This window comes from Suricata suricatta, chromosome 16 (genome assembly GCF_006229205.1).
Source record: "Suricata suricatta isolate VVHF042 chromosome 16, meerkat_22Aug2017_6uvM2_HiC, whole genome shotgun sequence".
NCBI lineage: Eukaryota > Metazoa > Chordata > Mammalia > Carnivora > Herpestidae > Suricata > Suricata suricatta.
In genome coordinates, this window is record NC_043715.1 from 26763122 (window position 1) to 26782351 (window position 19230).

The window sequence follows — 19230 nt, forward strand, 5'->3', positions numbered from 1 at the left end:
AAATAAATAGACATTAAGAAAAGAGAAATGTGAACATCTTATTCATATTGGACCATATTCTGGGGGAATATAAGTTATTACGATTGATTCAAGAATTAGAAACTACTAGACTTGAGAAGTTTTCAAAAGTTACCTTCAAAAAATAAAGTTTCCTTCAAAATATGACTCAACCTAGATGTTTTTAGAGTTAAATGTTTTCAAAATGTTAAGGAATTTCTATTATGTAATCTGTTCCAGACCATAAAAAAAGATAAGAAAATGAATACAGTTCATTATATAAGTAAAAAAACTGATTATCTACACTTACAGAACTTGACACTGAATAGAAAAGGGACATATACAGACCCAGCCTGTGAATATAGGTCCAGAAATACTGGATGACTGCAGCCAGTCAGTTAACTTTCCCTTTTGTAGGTCATTAGTGGGATTGGAGGGCCATTCTCTCCAGGGCAAAACCTCCCTGTTGGATAAAGTGAAAGGGCAGAACATCCAGAAAAACACTAATTTGTAGCCTTGCTTCTTAGGTCGCAAATGAACCCTCTTGTTTGTAAAGCAGTTTGGAAATGCAGAAGCAAGTTCAGTTCAATCTAAGTTGGAGGGTTATTTATTTATTTTTTTTAATGTAATCTCTACACCCAACGCGGGGCTTGGGCTCATGACTCAGAGATCAAGAGCTGCATGCTCCACCGACTGAGCCAGCCAGGGGACCCTAGGGTTAGGTTAACGTGCTTTGGTAAATTACTTCACAGGTTTTGGCGTTGACAGTTTTTAGGCTTACATGTTGATATGATTAGAGCATGAACACTTGAATGTGACATTCTACCGGCAAGGAGTCAGTGGTAGGCAGTGACCTAAATGACTTTATTTTTTTGTTGTTGGTGCAAAGTTTTGCCCAGAAGAATGTTCATAAAAAGACAGAAATGGAGGATGGCATTGGCTGTTTGAAATGATTGCTCTGCCAGATTCTCTGCAGCATTATGTGCTCGTGCTTGAGACAGAAGTCATCGTTTTAAACGGTTATCCTTCATTGTTCTTTTTCAGGTGCATTGGCTTCTGATCGTTTATTTATTTGCCTTGCTTGGGAAGAGGAGGCTCAGGAGAGGAGGGCTCTCTAAGGCATCCCAGCCGTTTTTACATGGAAGAATGGCTTATTTTTTTAATGTTTATTTAGACAGAGTGTGAGCGGGGGAGGGAAGAGAGAGAGAGAGGGAGACACAGAATCCGAAGCTGGTTCCAAGCTCTGAGCTGTTAGCACAGAGCCTGACGTGGGGCTGGAGCTCATGAGGCGTGAGATCATGACCTGAGCCGAAGTCAGAGGTTTAACTGACTGAGCCACCCAGGTGCCCCTGGAAGAGTGAATCTTACACAGAGTTATTATAGAAAATTATATGATGGAAGGTTGAGCTAGCATGGTGTTTTTCAAACCTTAGATATAAATATATTTTATACACGTACATGATAAAGATAAAGCTTTTACATAGAACTAGCGTTTCCTGTGTGCACCTATGTGCCAGACCCTGTTCTACGTGCTTTACCTGTGCTGACTTCTTTAGGCCTCAGTCCAGCCCTGGGGGGTGTAGGCACAGTTATTTCCCTCAGGTTTTTGTTCTTGACCCCCCGCTGAGGAGACCAAGCACAGAATAGTTAAGAGGCTTTCCCAAGTTCCCGCAGATAGCAAGTGGATAGGAACTGCCAACCCATTTCTCCAAGAGAAATAGTATAGAAAGGCCAATATGTAAAACAGCTTCCATTTAAAAAGAAGAAAGTACAGCTGGTTGCGTCCCCTTATGGTTCCCTTGGCCCCAGAGGTCATAGGTGCCACCTGAAACCCACAGGACTTCAAGGAGCACTCTGAAAAAAACTGCTAGACTAGCTGACCTTTATTTTATAAGATGCTTTTATTTATTTTTTGTCCAGCCTAACTGAAAAATTATCCACAAATGCAATCACATATGTTTAAAGTTGATAATGTGATGGTATGATATACATTTACATTGTGAAATGATTGCCAACATCAAGGTAATTAACATATACATTGTCTTACATAATTAACTCTCCCTTTCCTTTCTTTTTTTTTTTGTGGTGAAATCCCATAAGATCTATTCTTAGGAAATTTTAAGTACACCGTACCATATTATTAATGATAATCACCATGCTGTATTATATACTCCAAACTTACTCATGTTACAACTAGAAGTTTCCACTGATCCACAGTTTTCACTTTGCCCTCATCACAGCCCCTGACAACCACCACCTTGTTTCTATAAAATCACCTTTTCTTTCTTTCTTTCTTTCTTTCTTTCTTGTCTTGTCTTGTCTTTTCTTTTCTTTTTTCTTTTCTTTTCTTTCAAGATTCTGTATATAAGTGATACCACACAGTATTTGTCTTTTTCTGTCTGGTTTATTTCACTTAGCATAACGCCCTCCAAATTTATTCATGTTGTCTCAGATGACAAGCTAGCTGACCTTTAAAACTGACTTAAGATTTTGTGTGTGTGTGTGTGTGTGTGTGTGTGTGTGTGTTTTAAACTATTGCATAAGCTATTTTTCAAGTTCTTATTTTATTTTTAGGTTGATGCACGACATGACCGAACCGGGGAGGTCATCTTTAAAGACAACTTCTCTTGCGCAGTTGCTGGCGTGCTGGAGGGAGATTATCGGATGGACGGTCGCACCCAGCTCATCTGCTGCTCCGTGGACGGGGAAAGTGCGTTGGGATGGGAAAAAGCCTCAGAAACCCAGATTTTCTCTTGGATTGGGTCAGAATACCAGGCAACTCCACAATGAAGTGTTTGTATTGGTACCCTTTCCTGCTAATAGATTCACTGAGTTGGGGGAGTTGAGAACTTAGGTTTTTGGTTTTTAAGAACAGACAGTTGATGATTTGAAAGTAGACCTGGCTGTGCTGGGGCATTCTTCAATCTGGTGAGGGTCTTTTTCCTTTGATTCAGTCCGCGGCTACCTGCCAGGCACAGCCGAGATGACAGGCAACCTCATGGACACCAGCGTAGAGCAGGACCTGATCCGAGAGCTGAGTCAGAAAAAACAGAATCTATTGCTGGAACTCCGTAACTATGAGGAAAACGCCAAGGTAGGGCCCCATGCTGAAGGGGACGTGTGTCAAGAGGCGGGGAAGGCAAATGTGGAAGAAGATGGAGCTTAGTGTGTGCCCAGCGGGACAGTCTCCTGCCCACGCGGCAGTAGCATGGACGGCCTCAGCCTTTGTGCTGGGGTCACAGTTGAGAGGGTGCGTATCCTTGAATCTGGAAATCCCACCACCGTGCAGCTAAACTATGGAAATGTTTGCACAAGCACTCAAAGCCCTTTACTGCAGCGCTGTCGGTGGCAGTGAGTGAGTAGAAGCAGTGGAAATGTTGACCAGTCGTAGGCGTGTGTCCGGGGCCACTAAGCAGCCTGGAAGAATGAGGTATATGTCCTTTGACTAATACGGAAGGATATCTGTGGCATTACTGGGTGAAAGAGTGCAAGAACAGTACGTAGAGTATCTCTCATCTTTTTCAAAAATAAATAGCAAAAAGGTGACAATTGCGAAACCTCTGTGAGTGTGCATCCGTGTGTGTGTGTGTGTGTGTGTGTGTGTGTGTGTGTGTGTACCAAGCTGGCTGGAGGATGAGCTGGGAAGCCAGACTTTAATTTGTCCTGTCATGCATGACTGTATTTGAATTTATCATACTAAGTGAATTTGTTTTTCTGTTTTTAAAGATCAACATCAGGGGTGCCTGGGTGGCTCAGTCGATTAAGCATCTGACTTTGGCTCAGGTCATGATCTCAAGGTTTGTGGGTTCGAGCCCCATGTCAGGCTCTGTGCTGACAGCTCGGAGCCTGGAGCCTGCCTCAGATTCTGTGTCTCCCTCTCTCTGCTCCTCCCCTTCGTGCTCTTTCTCTGTCTCAAAAATAAACAAGAAAAAAATTTTAAAAAATAACAACACCAAAAAGCCCATGATTGGGAGTTGGGTTTTTTTTTAAAGTTTTTATTTGTTTTGAGAGAGCATGCAAGTGGGGAAGGAGCACAGAGAGAGAGAGAGAGAGAGAGAGAGAGGGAGAGAGAGAGAGAGAGAGTCATAGTAGGCTCTGCACTGTCAGTATTCAGTCCCACGTGGGACTTGATCCCACAAATGGCGAGATTATGACCTGAGCCCAGATCAAGAGTGGGACACTTAACCAACTGAGCCACCCAGGCGCCCCAGGGAGTTGGTTTTTGAAGCCAGATAACCGCATGATTTAAAGTTGACATTAGTTCACTGTTTCAGTGGCTGAGTTGGAAGTCACGTGTTTTGTAGGCGGAGCTGAGCCCACTGAGCGAGGCGGATGGGCCCCGGGGCGCCATCCCGGCCAGCACCACGCTCCACACCGCCCTCTCAGTCAGTCTGGGGCGCGAGACCCAGCCTGCTCACGTGGAACTGTGCATTTCCACCTCGAACGGTAAGAAACTGTGCGGAGCCGGCCCCTGGGGACTCCTGTGCCACCGGGGAGTGGTCCTTGAACTGCCGTGGTCTCTGTCCCCTGCAGACACCATCATCCGAGCGGTGTTGATTTTTGCCGAGGGGATCTTTCTCGGCGAAAGCCATGTGGTACACCCCAGCATCCACAGCCTCTCCGGCTCCGTCCGCATCCCAGTCACACCTCCCAAAGATGTCCCCGTGGATCTGCACTTGAAGACCTTCGTGGGCTACAGGAGCAGGTGACTCTTCGCCAGTCACAGTTCGTTTCCGGCCGGTGCTCAGAGGAGGGCAGGATGGGTGGACTTGCTACCATGCCGTGGGTTTGGGGGGCCATTTTGATGATTCTACCCCCCACTCAAGATTTCCCATGACCTCTTCTTCCCTAATTTGAGAGCTTTCAAAAATGAAAAATGAAGGCCATGTAAGTTTAAGATGGTTATTTCCTGGTTTTAGTCTGATGATCTTACAATGACAGAAGTTACATAGATAGATGTAACTGATGAATTGTCAACTTCTGGTTTTGGCCACTAAGACCACAGAGTTAGGATGCACTTTTATATTAGGGTCACCCATAACCTCAGCTAGTGAAGGGATACCCCTACATCTGTGGAAGTTAAAAGCCATTACACATTTCCGTTAGGGTGTTTTGAACCCTTGGTGCGTGTATGCGTACATGTATAAGACTCATGTCGTCGCTAATCCCAAACCCCATCGCTGTAGTACTTGACCCTCAAGTTTCTTGGTGTGTTTTTTGCCCCTTCAGCAAAACCCATAAATAACACTCGATAACCCAGTTAGTGACTTTGTCATTATTATCTGGGCCTTGCACTTTGAAGTAATACTCCATACAAACACGCTTCTCTTCTCGTGCCCCTTTGGTTGACCACAGCACCCAGTTCCACGTATTTGAAATGACAAGACAGCTCCCCCGCTTCTCCATGTATGCGCTGAGCAGCCCTGACTCTGCCAGCGAGCCCGTCAGCTACGTCAGCTTTATCATCGCAGAACGAGCACAGAGGGTGAGTGTCTGGCTTTCTTCGTTCAATATTTTTGCACTTTCAGCATCCTTTGCTTGTTACTTCGTAGAAGGTGGAAATTGCGTGAATGAGTTATTTGGTAGCAGTAATTACGACATGAAAGAGATAGGTAGTTGGATGTTGGCTTATCACCTGTGACAAAAACACTGCGAAAATATCTTCTGCCCCTTTGAAAAAATACACACCTTGTTTACATGAGCGACTGTCCTTAGTCACAGGTGAATTCTTACCGGCTTTTAATTCCTCCCTTTTCTCACCAATGGCCTTGGTGTACTTGTCCTGACCCAGTGATTTGGGAGGAACCTGCTTCAAATTGGAAAGAGAGTGGGAGTTCGAGCTGAGAACATTCTGGATTCAGATGCTGCCTTAACTAGTTAAATCTTAGTGCTTTTCTTAGTGCTGTCAGCTCTCATCAGTCTGAGCCGCAGTTCCCTTGTCTGTAAGTGAGGCTAGTCCTACCTCACAGGGGCCCCTGCAGATCACTTATTTGGTGGGACGGGACCTTGTAAAGCGTAAAAGACTAATGCCAGTGACCATAACCTCCACTGGGCTCCAGAAACCTCAGGGAGGCTTTGTAGTCATGAGATTCTCAGGTTCTTACGGGGTCAAGGTTCCCATGACTTCTACTCCCCTGATTTGAAATCTTTCAGAAATAATAAACGAAGGCTATTAAGTTTAAGGTGGTTATTTTCGGGTTATAGTCTGATGATCTTATAATGATACAAGTTACATAAATATGTTTAAACCAATGAATTGTCAACTTCTGGGTTTGGACACTAAGACTAAGGAGTTAGGATGTACTTTGATTTTAGGGTCACCTATAACCTCAGCTAATGAAGGGATACCCCTACATCGTACAGGGTGCTGCTCACCATTATTGTCATGAGTATTAAAACTTATTTTTTACTTATCATGTGGATGTATCTCTGCATCTGGGCTGTGTGCATGCAGACTTCGTTTACATTTTTTGAAAAGGCTGGAATGGAATGATTTTAAGCAGACTCCGCCATCAAGGGTATAGCCACAGACGAGCTGTGGTGTACACAGGCTTAGCACCATACCCGAGGCGTTTCTACGTTTCATATAAGATTATGTCTACACTGAAAATTCTGTAAAGTCATGCATGCTATGGGGCCAGACGTAAATCTGAATGTTCCTTTAGATCACGTATGAGGTGGGGAAAAGGAGCGTGATCGGTGTTTTCTTGGTGGGAGGGGGTGTGAAGTATAATTCTTTGTTTTTTAAAGAAGCAGTAAATCTAGAAAGAAGGATAATTTTTAAGAATGTACTTTAAAAATGGAAGTTCATTTCGTCCTGTTCATTTTTAAGGTGGTTATATGGCTCAACCAGAACTTTCTGTTACCGGAAGACACTAACATTCAAAACGCTCCATTTCAAGTGTGTTTCACATCCTTACGGAATGGCGGCCAGCTGTATATCAAAATAAAGCTTAGCGGAGAGGTAACGCTTACTGTCACAGCCACACTTTTCTTATGTCATGTTTACCATTCAGTGCAACGTGAGGGGGGTGGCGCCGATATCAGGATAGTAAAACTGCATGTTTCACTGTGGTGTGTTAGTGTTAGAAGTGTCCGTTGTTTTAGATACTGGGATATAATCTAGAAGGTGGTTTTCTGTCTCCCTCCATCCTTCCCTTCAGTACTTCCTTATCTAACTTGAGAAGGACTGAGGATACAGAGGCCAACAAAAACATTTTCTTTCTTTTTTTTTTTTACATGTTTTTAAATTTATTTTTGAGAGAGAGACAGCACGAGCAGGTGAGGGTCAGAGAAAGAGGGAGATACAGAATCTGAAGCAGGCTCCAGGCTCTGAGCTACCTGTCAGCACAGAGCCTGATGCATGGCTCGAACCCATGAATTGTGAGATCATGACCTGAGCTGAAGTCGGCCGCTTAAGCGATTGAGCCACCTAAGCGCCCCAACAAAAAGATTGTCAATGTTTGAATGATTCTGTTGTTTAGTTTCCAAGGCCAGAGGATTGATCTTTTAGCCTGCTGCTAAAATTTGTGATTTTCTTCAGGGCTAACCCCTATTTTATTCATCACCACATATAAATTGAGGTTCAAGAAATGTGTTGAATATGGGGAAATTTGGGTAGTGTTTCAGCTAAGTTTCTCTTGAATATCTGAGGATGCTAAGCTTGTCTCTTTTTTGCCCCTGGATAGATCACCATAAATACCGATGATATCGATTTGGCTGGTGACATCATCCAGTCGATGGCGGCATTTTTTGCTATTGAAGACCTTCAGGTAGAAGCAGATTTCCCGGTCTACTTTGAGGAATTACGGAAGGTGCTGGTTAAGGTGAGGGCACCCAGGGGCTGCATTTGTAAGAACGCGGTAGTCTCTTAATATTTGAAATGTTTCTCTTAGGAAATGAATGATACCACAAGCATGTTCATGTTATATGATAGTCATGTTCTAACAAATTTGAGAAAATTATGAAAATTGAACTAGATTTCGAGGGCCCACTAGTTAAAGGATTTCTTTTATAAAAGTGAAGGGTTTAGCTCCCGACCACCCTGCTTTCTTTGTTTGATTTAGGGTTAAACAAACGTCATATTAGCCTTCTCCTTTGCTAGCCCTTCCTCTTATCTGTTGTATTCACCTTGAGCTTTGGTTTTGTGTTTCCCAACAATCCAAATCCAAAAGTAAAAAGAAAATAAGGATCATGACTGGTCCTAAGTTATAACCGCATTCTCCCCCCAGATCTCCAAAATGTTAATATGTGTGTTGGTGGGGCTCCCGATGGAGCGGTCCAGACGGAATGTGGTCTTGAGTGTTGGAGGCGGTACAGACTTATAACTTCATTAGTGAGGCGAAACAGCGGGGGCCGGTCGAGACGGTACAGGTGAACAGGGTAGAGAGAAGGGCCTCGGTGTACGGCAGACAGTGTCTTAGGCTGACTAATTTTCGAGAAGTCTGTGAGGTCTTTTTCATTCCTGAGTGTTCGTGGTCTCTAGGTGGATGAATACCATTCAGTGCATCAGAAGCTCAGTGCTGAGATGGCCGATAATTCTAACCTGATCCGAAGTTTGCTGGTCCGCGCCGAGGATGCGCGTCTGATGAGGGACATGTGAGTATTTACGTGACAGCGATGCCGAGTGGCCGCTGGGAGGAGTGCACATTGGTACAGCGACTTTGGAGAATCACTTGGCATTATCAGTGAAGCTGAACACGTGTATTCCCTGGGACCCGGGAACTCTACTCCTGCTGTATAACCTAGAAAAATTTGTGTGCCTGTACACCAGGGTATTTGTACGAGAAGGTTCATGAAGCATTGTTCCTAAGAATCCCAAAGTGGAAACAGCCCACAAAGTAGCATCAGCAATGCGATGGCTAAATTGTGATACAGTCGTACCACAGAATATGGCGTCCGTCTCAATGACATATGACCACATGGGCCAATCTTACAGGCATTAGGGAAATTGAAGTAAGATCCAAAAGAATGTGTACAGAATGCTCTTTTTATGTAGTTTGGAAACAGCACCAAAAAGCGTATCATTTGGGAGCGCAGATGGATGGAGAAGATGTAAGGAAGCGCAGGGAGGAGATTAGCACACAAGACAGTACGTTCTCTCAGGAGGAGGGACTGTGTTCAGAAAGAGGCCTTCGGGAAGCTTCGGGGCGTGGCAGCGTTCTGTTTCTCGGCCCAGTTAACAAACATTGTTGTGTAAACTATTCCGACTGTGTTTTACATTTTACAGTCAAACAGTTAAAAAACAAAGATGTGCAGGTCTAGCTTCTTGCAGCATCTGTCTCGGCACTAAAAGTCCTGAGGTGGGTGTAGTAAGATGGTGAGGGGTGGATGAAGTCTGTGTCCGCCGGAGGCGAGAGTTCGCCCAGGGTGCCGCCTCTGCTTTTTCCTGGAAGCTCTGAATTACTGACACTTTAAAATGGCTTTGCTCAGAAGTAAGTGTTTTTAAAATAATTACATTGTTGAAAGTTTCGAACACCTACAAAAGAGGATGAGGTAATATGTGCAGTGACTTCTGTATCCCTGCCACCTGACCTCAGGGCCGATCACCCCCTGGCCCATCCCGCCTCATCGCTGCACTCACCTTCTTCGTCTCCCAGGCACCGGACTATCTTGGAGCAAATTCCAGACATCATGTCCTTTTGGCCGCAAATATTTCAGACAGTGAGCCTTTAACAACCACTAACCACAATACCATTGTCATACTTAGGAAAATGTAAATAAGTTCTTAATATCACAAAATAACCTATTCAGTGTTTAAGTTCCCCAGTTGTCATGTGTGTGTGTTTTAAACTGGTTTGTTTAGGGGCGCCTGGGTGGCTCAGTCGGTTAAGCATCTGGCTTCGGCTCAGGTCATGATCTCACGGTTCATGGGTTCGAGCCCCACATCAGGCTCTGTGCTGACCGCTAGCTCAGAGCCTGGAGCCTGTCTTCAGATCCTGTGATTCCTTCTCTCTCTGACCTTCCCCTGCTCACACTGTCTCTCTCTCTCTCAAAAATAAAAAAAATGTTAAAAAAATTTTTTTAAATTGGTTTGTTCAAGCAAAGACCAAAGATTAAGTCTCTATTAGGGGTACCTGGGTTGCTCAGTCGGTTAAGTGTCTGACTTTAGCTCAGATCATGATCTCGGGGTTCATGAGTTCAAGCCCCTCATCTGTGCTGACAGCTCCGAGCCTGGAGCCTGCTTTGGATTCTCTGTCTCCCTCTCTCTCTCTCTGCCCCTCCCCTGCTCACGCTCTGTCTCTCATAGTCTCTCAAAAATAGATAAAAGTTAAAAAAAAAGAAAAAGAAAGAAAATCTTGGTTCTAACCAGTATCAACATGACCATTTGCTAGCAGAATACCAGCATGACTGCTGAATAATATCAGTATCAACAATATGGCTGCTGAAAACAGCAGATACTTTTTTTCCTAGTGTTTTTTTTTTTGTTTTTGTTTTTTTTTTGGTGTGTGTGTGTGTCTTTAGTGTATATTCCAGTCGGGATTTTTAGTCAAATTATTATATCTGAAATACTTTCCCTCTTGTTGGTTATGCCACAAATTTGATATACAGTTAGGTTCATTTTGCTTTTGGTCTTGGGAGCCTTGGCATTTTTTTTCCTTTTGGGTTTAATTTTATTACACATTTATTAAACTTTTATGTGGTTCCAAAGTCAACTCTATAAAACAATATACAGAAGAGTCTAACTTTTCTTAGTCAGCTAAGGGCCCAACTTTGGCTCAGGTCATGATCTCGTGGTGCACGAGTTCGAGCCCCGCATCAGTCTCCCTGCTGACAGCTAGAGCCTAGAGCCTGCTTCGGATTCTGTGTCTCTCTCTCTCTGCTCCTCCCCTGCTCGTGCTCTGTTTCTGTCTCTCAAAACATTTTTTAAAAATTTAACAAAAGTGTCTATTTCTCATTCCTGTCACTTCCATCCTGTTCCCTCCCTTTCACTATAAATAACCAGTCAAAATTTGAATACACACGCACACACACACACACACACACACACACACACACACACACACACTCCTCTCCTCACTCTATAGATAAATCGTAGCATGTTACTCTTTCTTTCCCGCCTGGCATTTTACAATTAAAAGTACGGCGCTCCATCCCTAGTCATGCACAGAAATACTACTCCCTGTGCCTCAGGCACTCATTCTCTGCGTGTTTGTTCAGCCAGTTCCCTCCATGTGGATTGACTGCTCTTTTGCTCTCACAGATAACGCTGTGATGCATAGCTTTGTTATATAATCTTTTCATATTTTTGCCGAGATATCTGTGGGAACAAGTCCTGAAGTGGAATTGCCAGGCTAAATGATAAAGGCAAGATATTGCCAAGTTCCCTTCCATTAGGTGTTCTGTCATTTTGCATTCTGATCAGTAATGTGTGCGAGTGCCAGTTTCTCTTCAGCCTTGCCAACGGAGTATGTTGGCACACTCTTGGAGTTTTACCAGTTCACTGGGTGAGAAGTGGTCTCACCATGGTTTTAATTTTCATTTGTTTCATTGCAAGCCGGGTTGAGTATCTTTTCATTGTTTTAAGGGCCATTTGCATTTCTTTTTGTGTGAACGGTTTCTTTATCTTGTCTGTGTATATACTGGGGTTATGAATCCTTTATCTGTGATAGGAGATGCACTTTTTTTTTCAGTTTTTCATTTGTATTTGTCCTTTGCTCATTAGATTTTTTAAAAATCTGGGGCACCTGGGTGACTCAGTCAGGTGAGCGTCCGACTTCAGCTCAGGTCATGATCTCATGGTTCATGGGCTTGAGCCCCGTGTCGGGCTTTGTGCTGACAGTTAGCTCAGAGCCTGGAGCCTGTTTTGGATTCTGTGTCTCCTTCTCTCTTTGACCTTCCTCTGCTCATGCTGACTCTGTCTCTCAAAAATAAATAAAAAACAGAAAAAAAAATAAAATAAAATTTACTTTTGGTTTTGCCGTGTAGAAGTTTTTAAAAACTTTTCTGTAGTCAAATTGGTTAGTCTTTTCCTTAAACTTCTACACTGAATTCAGAGTAATTAACCTATTTTTTAAATACCTGTATGTTTTCCTCTTTTACATTTAAATCTCTGTTCCAGTTGGAGTTTATCCTGGTTTTCAGCATTACAACGATAAGTTCAGTTTTCTCTTTTTCTGCACTGTTTTAATGCTCCTACTTTAAAAGTCCATTTCCCACTGATTGGAGATACCTTATTGTGTATCATATTTCCACACCCCTTGGGTCTATTTCTGGATTTCCTATCCCGTTCTCTCCGTCTGTCTTGTCTCTTCACTTGGCAGTGCCATTCTCTTCCTTACAGGTACTTTGGGTGTTCCCTGGTGTGGCCAGGTGCCTGTTGCTCTTCCTTTTCGTGGGTTTCCTGGCTACTTGTGCTTGTCTTTTCCAATGAACTTGATCATCAGGTTTTTTAGCTCCAGAAAAAAAAAGGTAAGGGATCATGTTATTTATTGGGATCATGTTAAGTTTATAAACTTGATCCGACATTGTTATCAGGATGATCAGTCTTATTAAGAACATGGTCTGTCTTTATATGTGTTCAAGTCACGTTTTAGGTCTTTCATGTGGGTATTAGACTGTTCTTGGTAAGTTTACTCTATTTTACTTGCGCGATTGTAAATAGGGTCTTCCACATTATATCTTCTGGGTTTTTTTAATGTGTATTTATTTTTGAGAGAGAGAGAGAGCAGGGGAGGGGAGGGGAGGGAGAGAGAGAGAGAGAGAGAGAGAGAGAGAGAGAGAGAGAGGGAGAGGGAGAGGGAGAGGGAGAGGGAGAGGGAGAGGGAGAGAGAGAGGGAGAGAGAGAGGGAGAGAGGGAGAGAGGGAGAGAGGCTGGGAAACAGAGGATCTGAAGCAGTTTCTTAGAAAGATAGCACAGAGCCTGATGCTGGGCTCAAACTCATGAACCTGAGATCAGGACCTGAGCCCAAGTTGGCCACTTGACTGATGAGCCACACAGGGACCCCTATATCTTATTTTTGGTTTGAATATATGAACACTGGATATTTTTGTATATTGATTTTATAATCTACTACTCTACTCAATTATAGTTTTCCAGATGTAAAATTGCATCCTTTATAAATTGAGACTGTTTCAACCTCTTTGTAATTTGTTTTCTTCCCATTGTTTTCTTTGAGGTATAGTAGGTTTTTGCTTTTTCTGGCCAGTTATCTCTAGGACCCCTGTTTTACTCTGTCTCTGGCTTTTTTTTTTTCTTCTCTTTTTTAGTCAGAGAGCTGTTGCTGCCTTAGGCATTTGACTGCTAACGTGGAGGAAAGTGACTACCAACCTCTAAATTCCATTTTTCCTGAATTATTTATATTTCATTTAGAGACTCTCAGATATATTTGTTTTTATTTTTTAAAGCCAACTTAGTGGATATATAACTTACTATATCCATGCAGAAAACTCAGCCTTTTATGGTTTACAGTTCAGTAAACTTTGAGAAACATATACAACCGAGTTGCTGCTACCACAGTCAAGATGTAGACTATTTCCATCACCATTGTGGCTTTCTCCTAACCTCCAGTCCCTGGGCACCACTGATCTGATTTTTCTCCCTGTGGTTTTCCTTTTCCAAAATGTCACACGAATGGAATCACATAGTATGTGCCTTTTGAGCCTGGCTTCTTCCATTTACCTCAGTGCGTTTGAGATTCATCCACGTTCTTGCATGTATCAGTCATTTGTTCTTTTTTATTGCTGGGCATAGTACTGTTCCACTGAATGGATATACCATGCTTTGTTTATCCCCTCACCAATTAGTAGACATTTGGGTTGTTCCAAACTTCAGTGATTGTGAATAAAGCTACTAGAAACAATTGCATACAGTTTTTTTATAGACATGTTTTCATTTATTTTGGGTAAATACTTGGTAGTGGTATTTCTGGGTTGTATGGTAAGTGTATATTTAACTTTCTAAGAAACTGCCCAGTCATTTCACAAAGTCACTGTAACCCTTTTGCATTCCCATCAGCTGTGCGGGAGAGTTCTAGTTGCTCCACATCCTTATCAGCATTTGGCTTTATCAGTTTATTTTGTTTTAGCCATTTTCATTGTTGTATAGCAATATCTCATTGTGGTTTTAATTTTATGCCTTTGTTTTTAGTTTTTATTTTATTTTATTTAATGTTTATTTATTTCTGAGAGGGGGGAGAGAGAGAGAGTGCGAGCGCGTGCAAGTGGGGCAGGGGCAGAGAAAGAGGGAGACACAGAATCTGAAGCAGCTCCAGGCTCTGAGCTGTCAACACAGAGTCCGATGTGGGGCTTGAACTCACGAACTATGAGATCATGACCAGATCTGAAGTTGGATGCTTAACTGACTGATCCACCCAGGTACCCCTTTATGCCTTTGTTTTTAAAACCTTGATGAAATTTGAAGCTAAATTTACCAGTTGTCTAAAAATATTAAGAATAAGGTCACTTTTGCCCAATGAATATTAATCAGAAACTGTGAAGCCAGCTTACTGCCTTGCCTCCTTTGCTTTACCTGCCAGCCCAGCAGGCGTTTATTAATTCTTGGTTCCTAAATTCAAACAAACCATGGACCAATAACCAAGAAAGGCCGTTTGTCTTCCATTTATTTGGAGGAAATAGAATATGTTGATAGAAACTTTCTCAAATGTTGTCAAAGGCAAACATTTCAAAGCTAAAAAATTGGTGTTGTCTTTATGTGTGTAAGAAGTTTCCAAGTTTTCTCCTGTAAACCTGCCATATTGTGGCATGGTGAGGTTCATACCCTCGTGTTGATTCACACAGGAAAACCATGAAGAACCGCTACATGGAACTGTACGACCTTAATAAAGACTTGCTAAATGGATACAAAATTCGCTGTAACAATCACACAGAGCTACTGGGGAACCTCAAGGCAGTGAATCAGGCCATTCAAAGAGCAGGTCGTCTGCGGGGTGAGTCCCTTTTTCTATCACCATCGTCTGATGTTGGGGTGAGAACCAGGAGAGGCAGTGGTAGCTTCAAGAATTCATATAGGGGCTGAGGGCAGCACGCCTGTCACACTCACCTTGGTGGAGGCCACTTGACTTTGGCCGGCCTGTTTGGCTTTAGTCAATCTGCAGACTTCAGAGGGAGGCAGCCTTTCAGCACCTTTTGTTAGATCTTGCTGCGTCTTCCAAGAAAAACCTAGCGACATATACCCCCAAGGAAAGCCTCAAATATACCTATTTTTTTTTCAAAAGGGAGACTGAAAATTAATGAGCTACGTCTCCAACTTAACCTTTAGAAAAAGAGTAATAAATCAAAAGCAGCTGAAATCTAGCCAGAGATTTAGACCTGAAGTCTGCTGTTTGGGTCAATGCTTTGACCTTCTTTTAGAAATAACCTTTGCTAGGTGGATCCAAGCTTTGATTTTTTTCTGTAAAATGGACTTTGTTTCTAGGTTGTAGACGGTCTGTAGGTGTGGTTGGTGATTAATTCCCTCACAAAGATATCTTTCTTAGGGGGTAGTAAGATAAATCAGTTAAATCTGCACACCATATATCTCTTTTCTCCCCTAGTTTTATGCTGTTTTAAAGTTGGCCTCTGATTTATAGTGTCACTTTGAATAATCTTTTGGACTGTACTGATGCGATGTTTCATCCCACACAGTCGGAAAACCAAAGAACCAGGTGATCGCCGCTTGTCGGGATGCGATTCGAAGCAACAACATCAACACGCTGTTCAGAATCATGCGTGTGGGGACAGCCTCTTCTTAGGAAAGGGGAGAACAGGTATTGAAGTTCCTAAAAAGTGTTTTTCCCTAAAAGTCTAGGCTAGTTGGCTTTGGATCACATCCTGGTGACCCTGGTGCTAAGAATGGCAACAGCCTTGGTGAGTGGCACAAATGTAAGACAACGTGCTGTATCTGAGAAGGGAATCCACTCTCAATTTTTAACATCAGTCGCAGTTACCCAGTAATACTAGGCTTGCGTAGAGGTGGGTGAATCCCTTTGAAATATTAGGGCTTCAAAGTCCATGTTTTCTGTATGTATGTAAAGTTGGCATAGAGATCCATCTTCTTCCTTGAAATTGTAATTGAATTTGTAATTAAATTTTTCATGAAAACTTAAGAGTTGCACTTCATGTTGACTATAAAATCACCACCCATATTAGAATTACATAAACCATTTGTATTGTGTGGAGGAAAACACAAGCATGGACATTCCGTTTGTGTGCCTTTTTACCACTGAAAGGTGGGTGGGTGTAAACAGAGCTGCATTATGGGAGAGTCAGTTGAGGGTGATCTGTTTGTTGGAGTAATATGAGCTACCGAAACTAGTAGACCTCAAGATTCGTCATGACCCACTTATTTCTCCTTGATGTAAGGATTTCTCCATAGCTATTCAGGGACCCAGCTCCCTGTGGTCATTCAGCCCTGTTGTCCTTTAGGGCAGCCTTTCTCTGCATTCTCTAGAGAAAGAAGTTTCAGGAAATCGGGTTGGGTGACAGTTTTCTCATTCATTGCAGGCCATGCAAACCTGATGGTGCAGGAACCCGATTGGAGCAGGGCTGTCCTGAGGCCTTACAGATATTTCTATCCCAGTCCGTAGAAAAGGGAAAGCTTTGTTATCAAAGCTGTGATCTGGAAACAGCACATTGTCATCCCCACTCTTGCTCCCGTAGCTAACATGGCCACCCCTCATGCAGAGGGGCAAGGGAGCGAGAGCTGGCATCTGTGCCAACGGCTGCCACCTCCTTCCCTCAGAGCGAAGCTTCTGCCTCAAGGTAGATTCCAGGACTGGTTTCATGTTTAAAACATTCGTCAGAATTTGGCTATTGTTGAGAGTGCCGCTATAAACATTGGGGTACATGTGTCCCTATGATTCAGCACTCCTGTATCCTTTGGATAAATTCCTAGTAGTGCTACTGCTGGATCGTAGGGTAGTTCTATTTTTATTTTTTTGAAAAATGGAAAGAACCCAATGTCCATCAACTGATGAATGGATAAAGAAGGTGTGGTTTATATATACAATGGAGTACTACTTGGCAATGAGAAGGAACGAAATCTTGCCATTTGCAACAATGTGGATGAACTGAGGAGTATTATGCTGAGTAAAATAAATGAAATAAGTATTATTCTGAGTGAAACAAGTCAGAGAAAGACCTATAATGTTTCCACTCATATGTGGAATTTGAGAAACTTAACAGACGACCATGGGGGAGGAATAGGGGAAAAATAGTTTCAGAGGGAGGCAAACCGTAAGAGACTTTTAAATACAGAGAACAAACTGAGGATTGATAGAAGGGGTGGGAGAGAGGGGGAAATGGGTGATGGGCATTGAGGAGGGCACTTGTTGGGATGAGCACTGGGTGTTGTAGTTAAGCGATGAGTCATGGGAGTCGGGAGTTAAGCGATGAGTCTACTTCTGAAGCCAGGAGCACACTGCATACATTGTATGTTAGTTAACTTGACAATAAATTATATTTTAAAAAATAATTAAAAATAAGACATTCATCAGTTTGCACATCTTAACAGCATTCCTCAAAAAAAATTTTTTTTTAATGTTTTATTTTTGAGAGACAGAGAGACAGCATGAACAGGGGAGGGTGAGAGAGAGAAGGAGACACAGAATCCGAAGACAGGCTCCAGGCTCTGAGCTGTCAGCACAGAGCCCGATGTGGGGCTCGAACCCACAAACCGTGAGATCATGATCTGAGCCGAAGTTGGACGCTTAACTGACTGAGCCACCCAGGCGCCTCTTAATAACATTCCTGAGTAGTGGGAAAGAGAAGCCAGCCTCCTGTGGTAAATTAATTTTGGATGACCTCTTCCATTTCGAAATGTGAGCTTTGTGGAATCATAATTTTTATGAGACTATGCTCTATAATACTTTTGTTTTGCGTCTTCAACCTATAAGCTCAAAAGACCCATGCATGCTGTATTCTTTTTTCATAATCTCTGAAGCAGAAAAACATCTTCTAGATGCTTCAAAGACAAGGAAACAGGTGTGGGGGTGAATTACTTGTCAGAGTCACAGAGCTACTGGCAAAACTCGAGTCCTACTCTTTTCTTTTTCGGTTTTAACCATAACCTAGTCTGTAGCTATTGGGATTAAAATTTCTGGTTGGTGTTGGTTTCAGTTGCAGGACACTGTTCATTTTTAGGGATCCTAATAATCTCCTCGCAGGTCATTCTGTTCTTCAGCCAAAACACTTCCTTCTCAGACCTAAAAACACTCAGGCGCAGTCTTGAAGGGGCTGACCCGCAGTAAGATAGCTTTACGTAGCCCCGATTTACAGGTTACAAATAGGTGATTTTCACATTCATTTGATCTCATGATGTTGGTAGCTCAGCTCAGGCAGAATGTTCTCTGGAGTCTCACAGCTTGGTGAGTTGTGGTGTGGGTTTGCAGTCAAGGGACCGTGGCCCCTCCTGCTATTCCAGACTGTTCCCAGTCACGTAACACTAGATGAGATGAAAATGTTCATAAAACATCCTACCACCTTTTTTCCTCTGAGAAGCCACCGTGTTCAATGTAAAGATGAGAAAACTGGTTATCATTTTATTTCTCTGTTTTGTTGCCATATTTTTCTGTCCTGATAGAATCTGGGTGCCTTCTAAAATGTCACAGCTTATCCTCTTATTTTGTTGCTGGATTTTATTGAAGCTTTAAATGAACCCTGAGCCTTCATTTAAAAGCTGATCTTGGGGCACCTGAGTGGCTCAGTCAGTGGGACGTTGGACTCTTGGTTTCCGCTCAGGTCATGATCTGGCAGTTTTGTGGGTTCAGACCCTGTGTTGGGCTCTGTGCTGACGGTGTGGAGCCTGCTTGGGATTCTATCTCCCTGTCTCTCTGCCCCTTCCCTGCTTGCTCTCTACCTCTCTCTCAAAAATAAACATTAAAAAACAAAAAAGCTGATCTTGAGGATTCTGGGATATGGAAGAAAGCTTTTTAGTCATTTTTAAAGCATCCCTTTAAATAAAGCCACCCTGCTCAGTCGGTTAAGCATCCGGCTTTGGCTCAGGTCATGGTCTCACGGCTTGTGGGTTTGAGCCCCACCTCAGGATCTGTGCTGACCGCTCAGAGCCCGGAGCCTGTCTTCAGATGCTGTGTCTCTCTCTGTCTCTGACCCGCCCCTGCTCATGCTGTCTCTCTCTCTCTCTCTCTCTCTCTCTCTCTCTCTCAAAAATAAATAAAAACATTAAAAATTAAAAAAAAAAATAAAGCCACCCTGCCCCCATCCAGATTCAGGTACTCTATATTTTTATTTTTATTGTGTTTAAAGTTTATTTACTTAGAGAGAGAGGGAGAGAGA

General features: G+C 42.8%; 1 protein-coding gene across 3 annotated transcripts in view; it reads left to right on the forward strand.

The window, feature by feature from the left end:
* The window catches only part of BBS2 (Bardet-Biedl syndrome 2), a 47215-nt gene that overhangs the window by 14100 nt on the left and 13885 nt on the right, over positions 1-19230 (forward strand). For 2 of the 3 annotated variants that reach the window (XR_003903699.1, XM_029924853.1), the window contains exons 8-17: positions 2572-2707; positions 2952-3091; positions 4302-4443; positions 4531-4702; positions 5353-5482; positions 6830-6961; positions 7686-7823; positions 8483-8595; positions 14737-14885; positions 15583-15704. Coding sequence is in view for 2 of the 3 variants with exons in the window: in XM_029924853.1 (XP_029780713.1) it covers positions 2572-2707; positions 2952-3091; positions 4302-4443; positions 4531-4702; positions 5353-5482; positions 6830-6961; positions 7686-7823; positions 8483-8595; positions 14737-14885; positions 15583-15689 (1359 nt within the window). In the remaining variant the exon portion in view is untranslated. Of the gene's footprint in view, positions 1-2571; positions 2708-2951; positions 3092-4301; positions 4444-4530; positions 4703-5352; positions 5483-6829; positions 6962-7685; positions 7824-8482; positions 8596-14736; positions 14886-15582; positions 16044-19230 lie in introns of those variants that run through there. The other variant, XM_029924852.1, reaches the window with a different exon arrangement.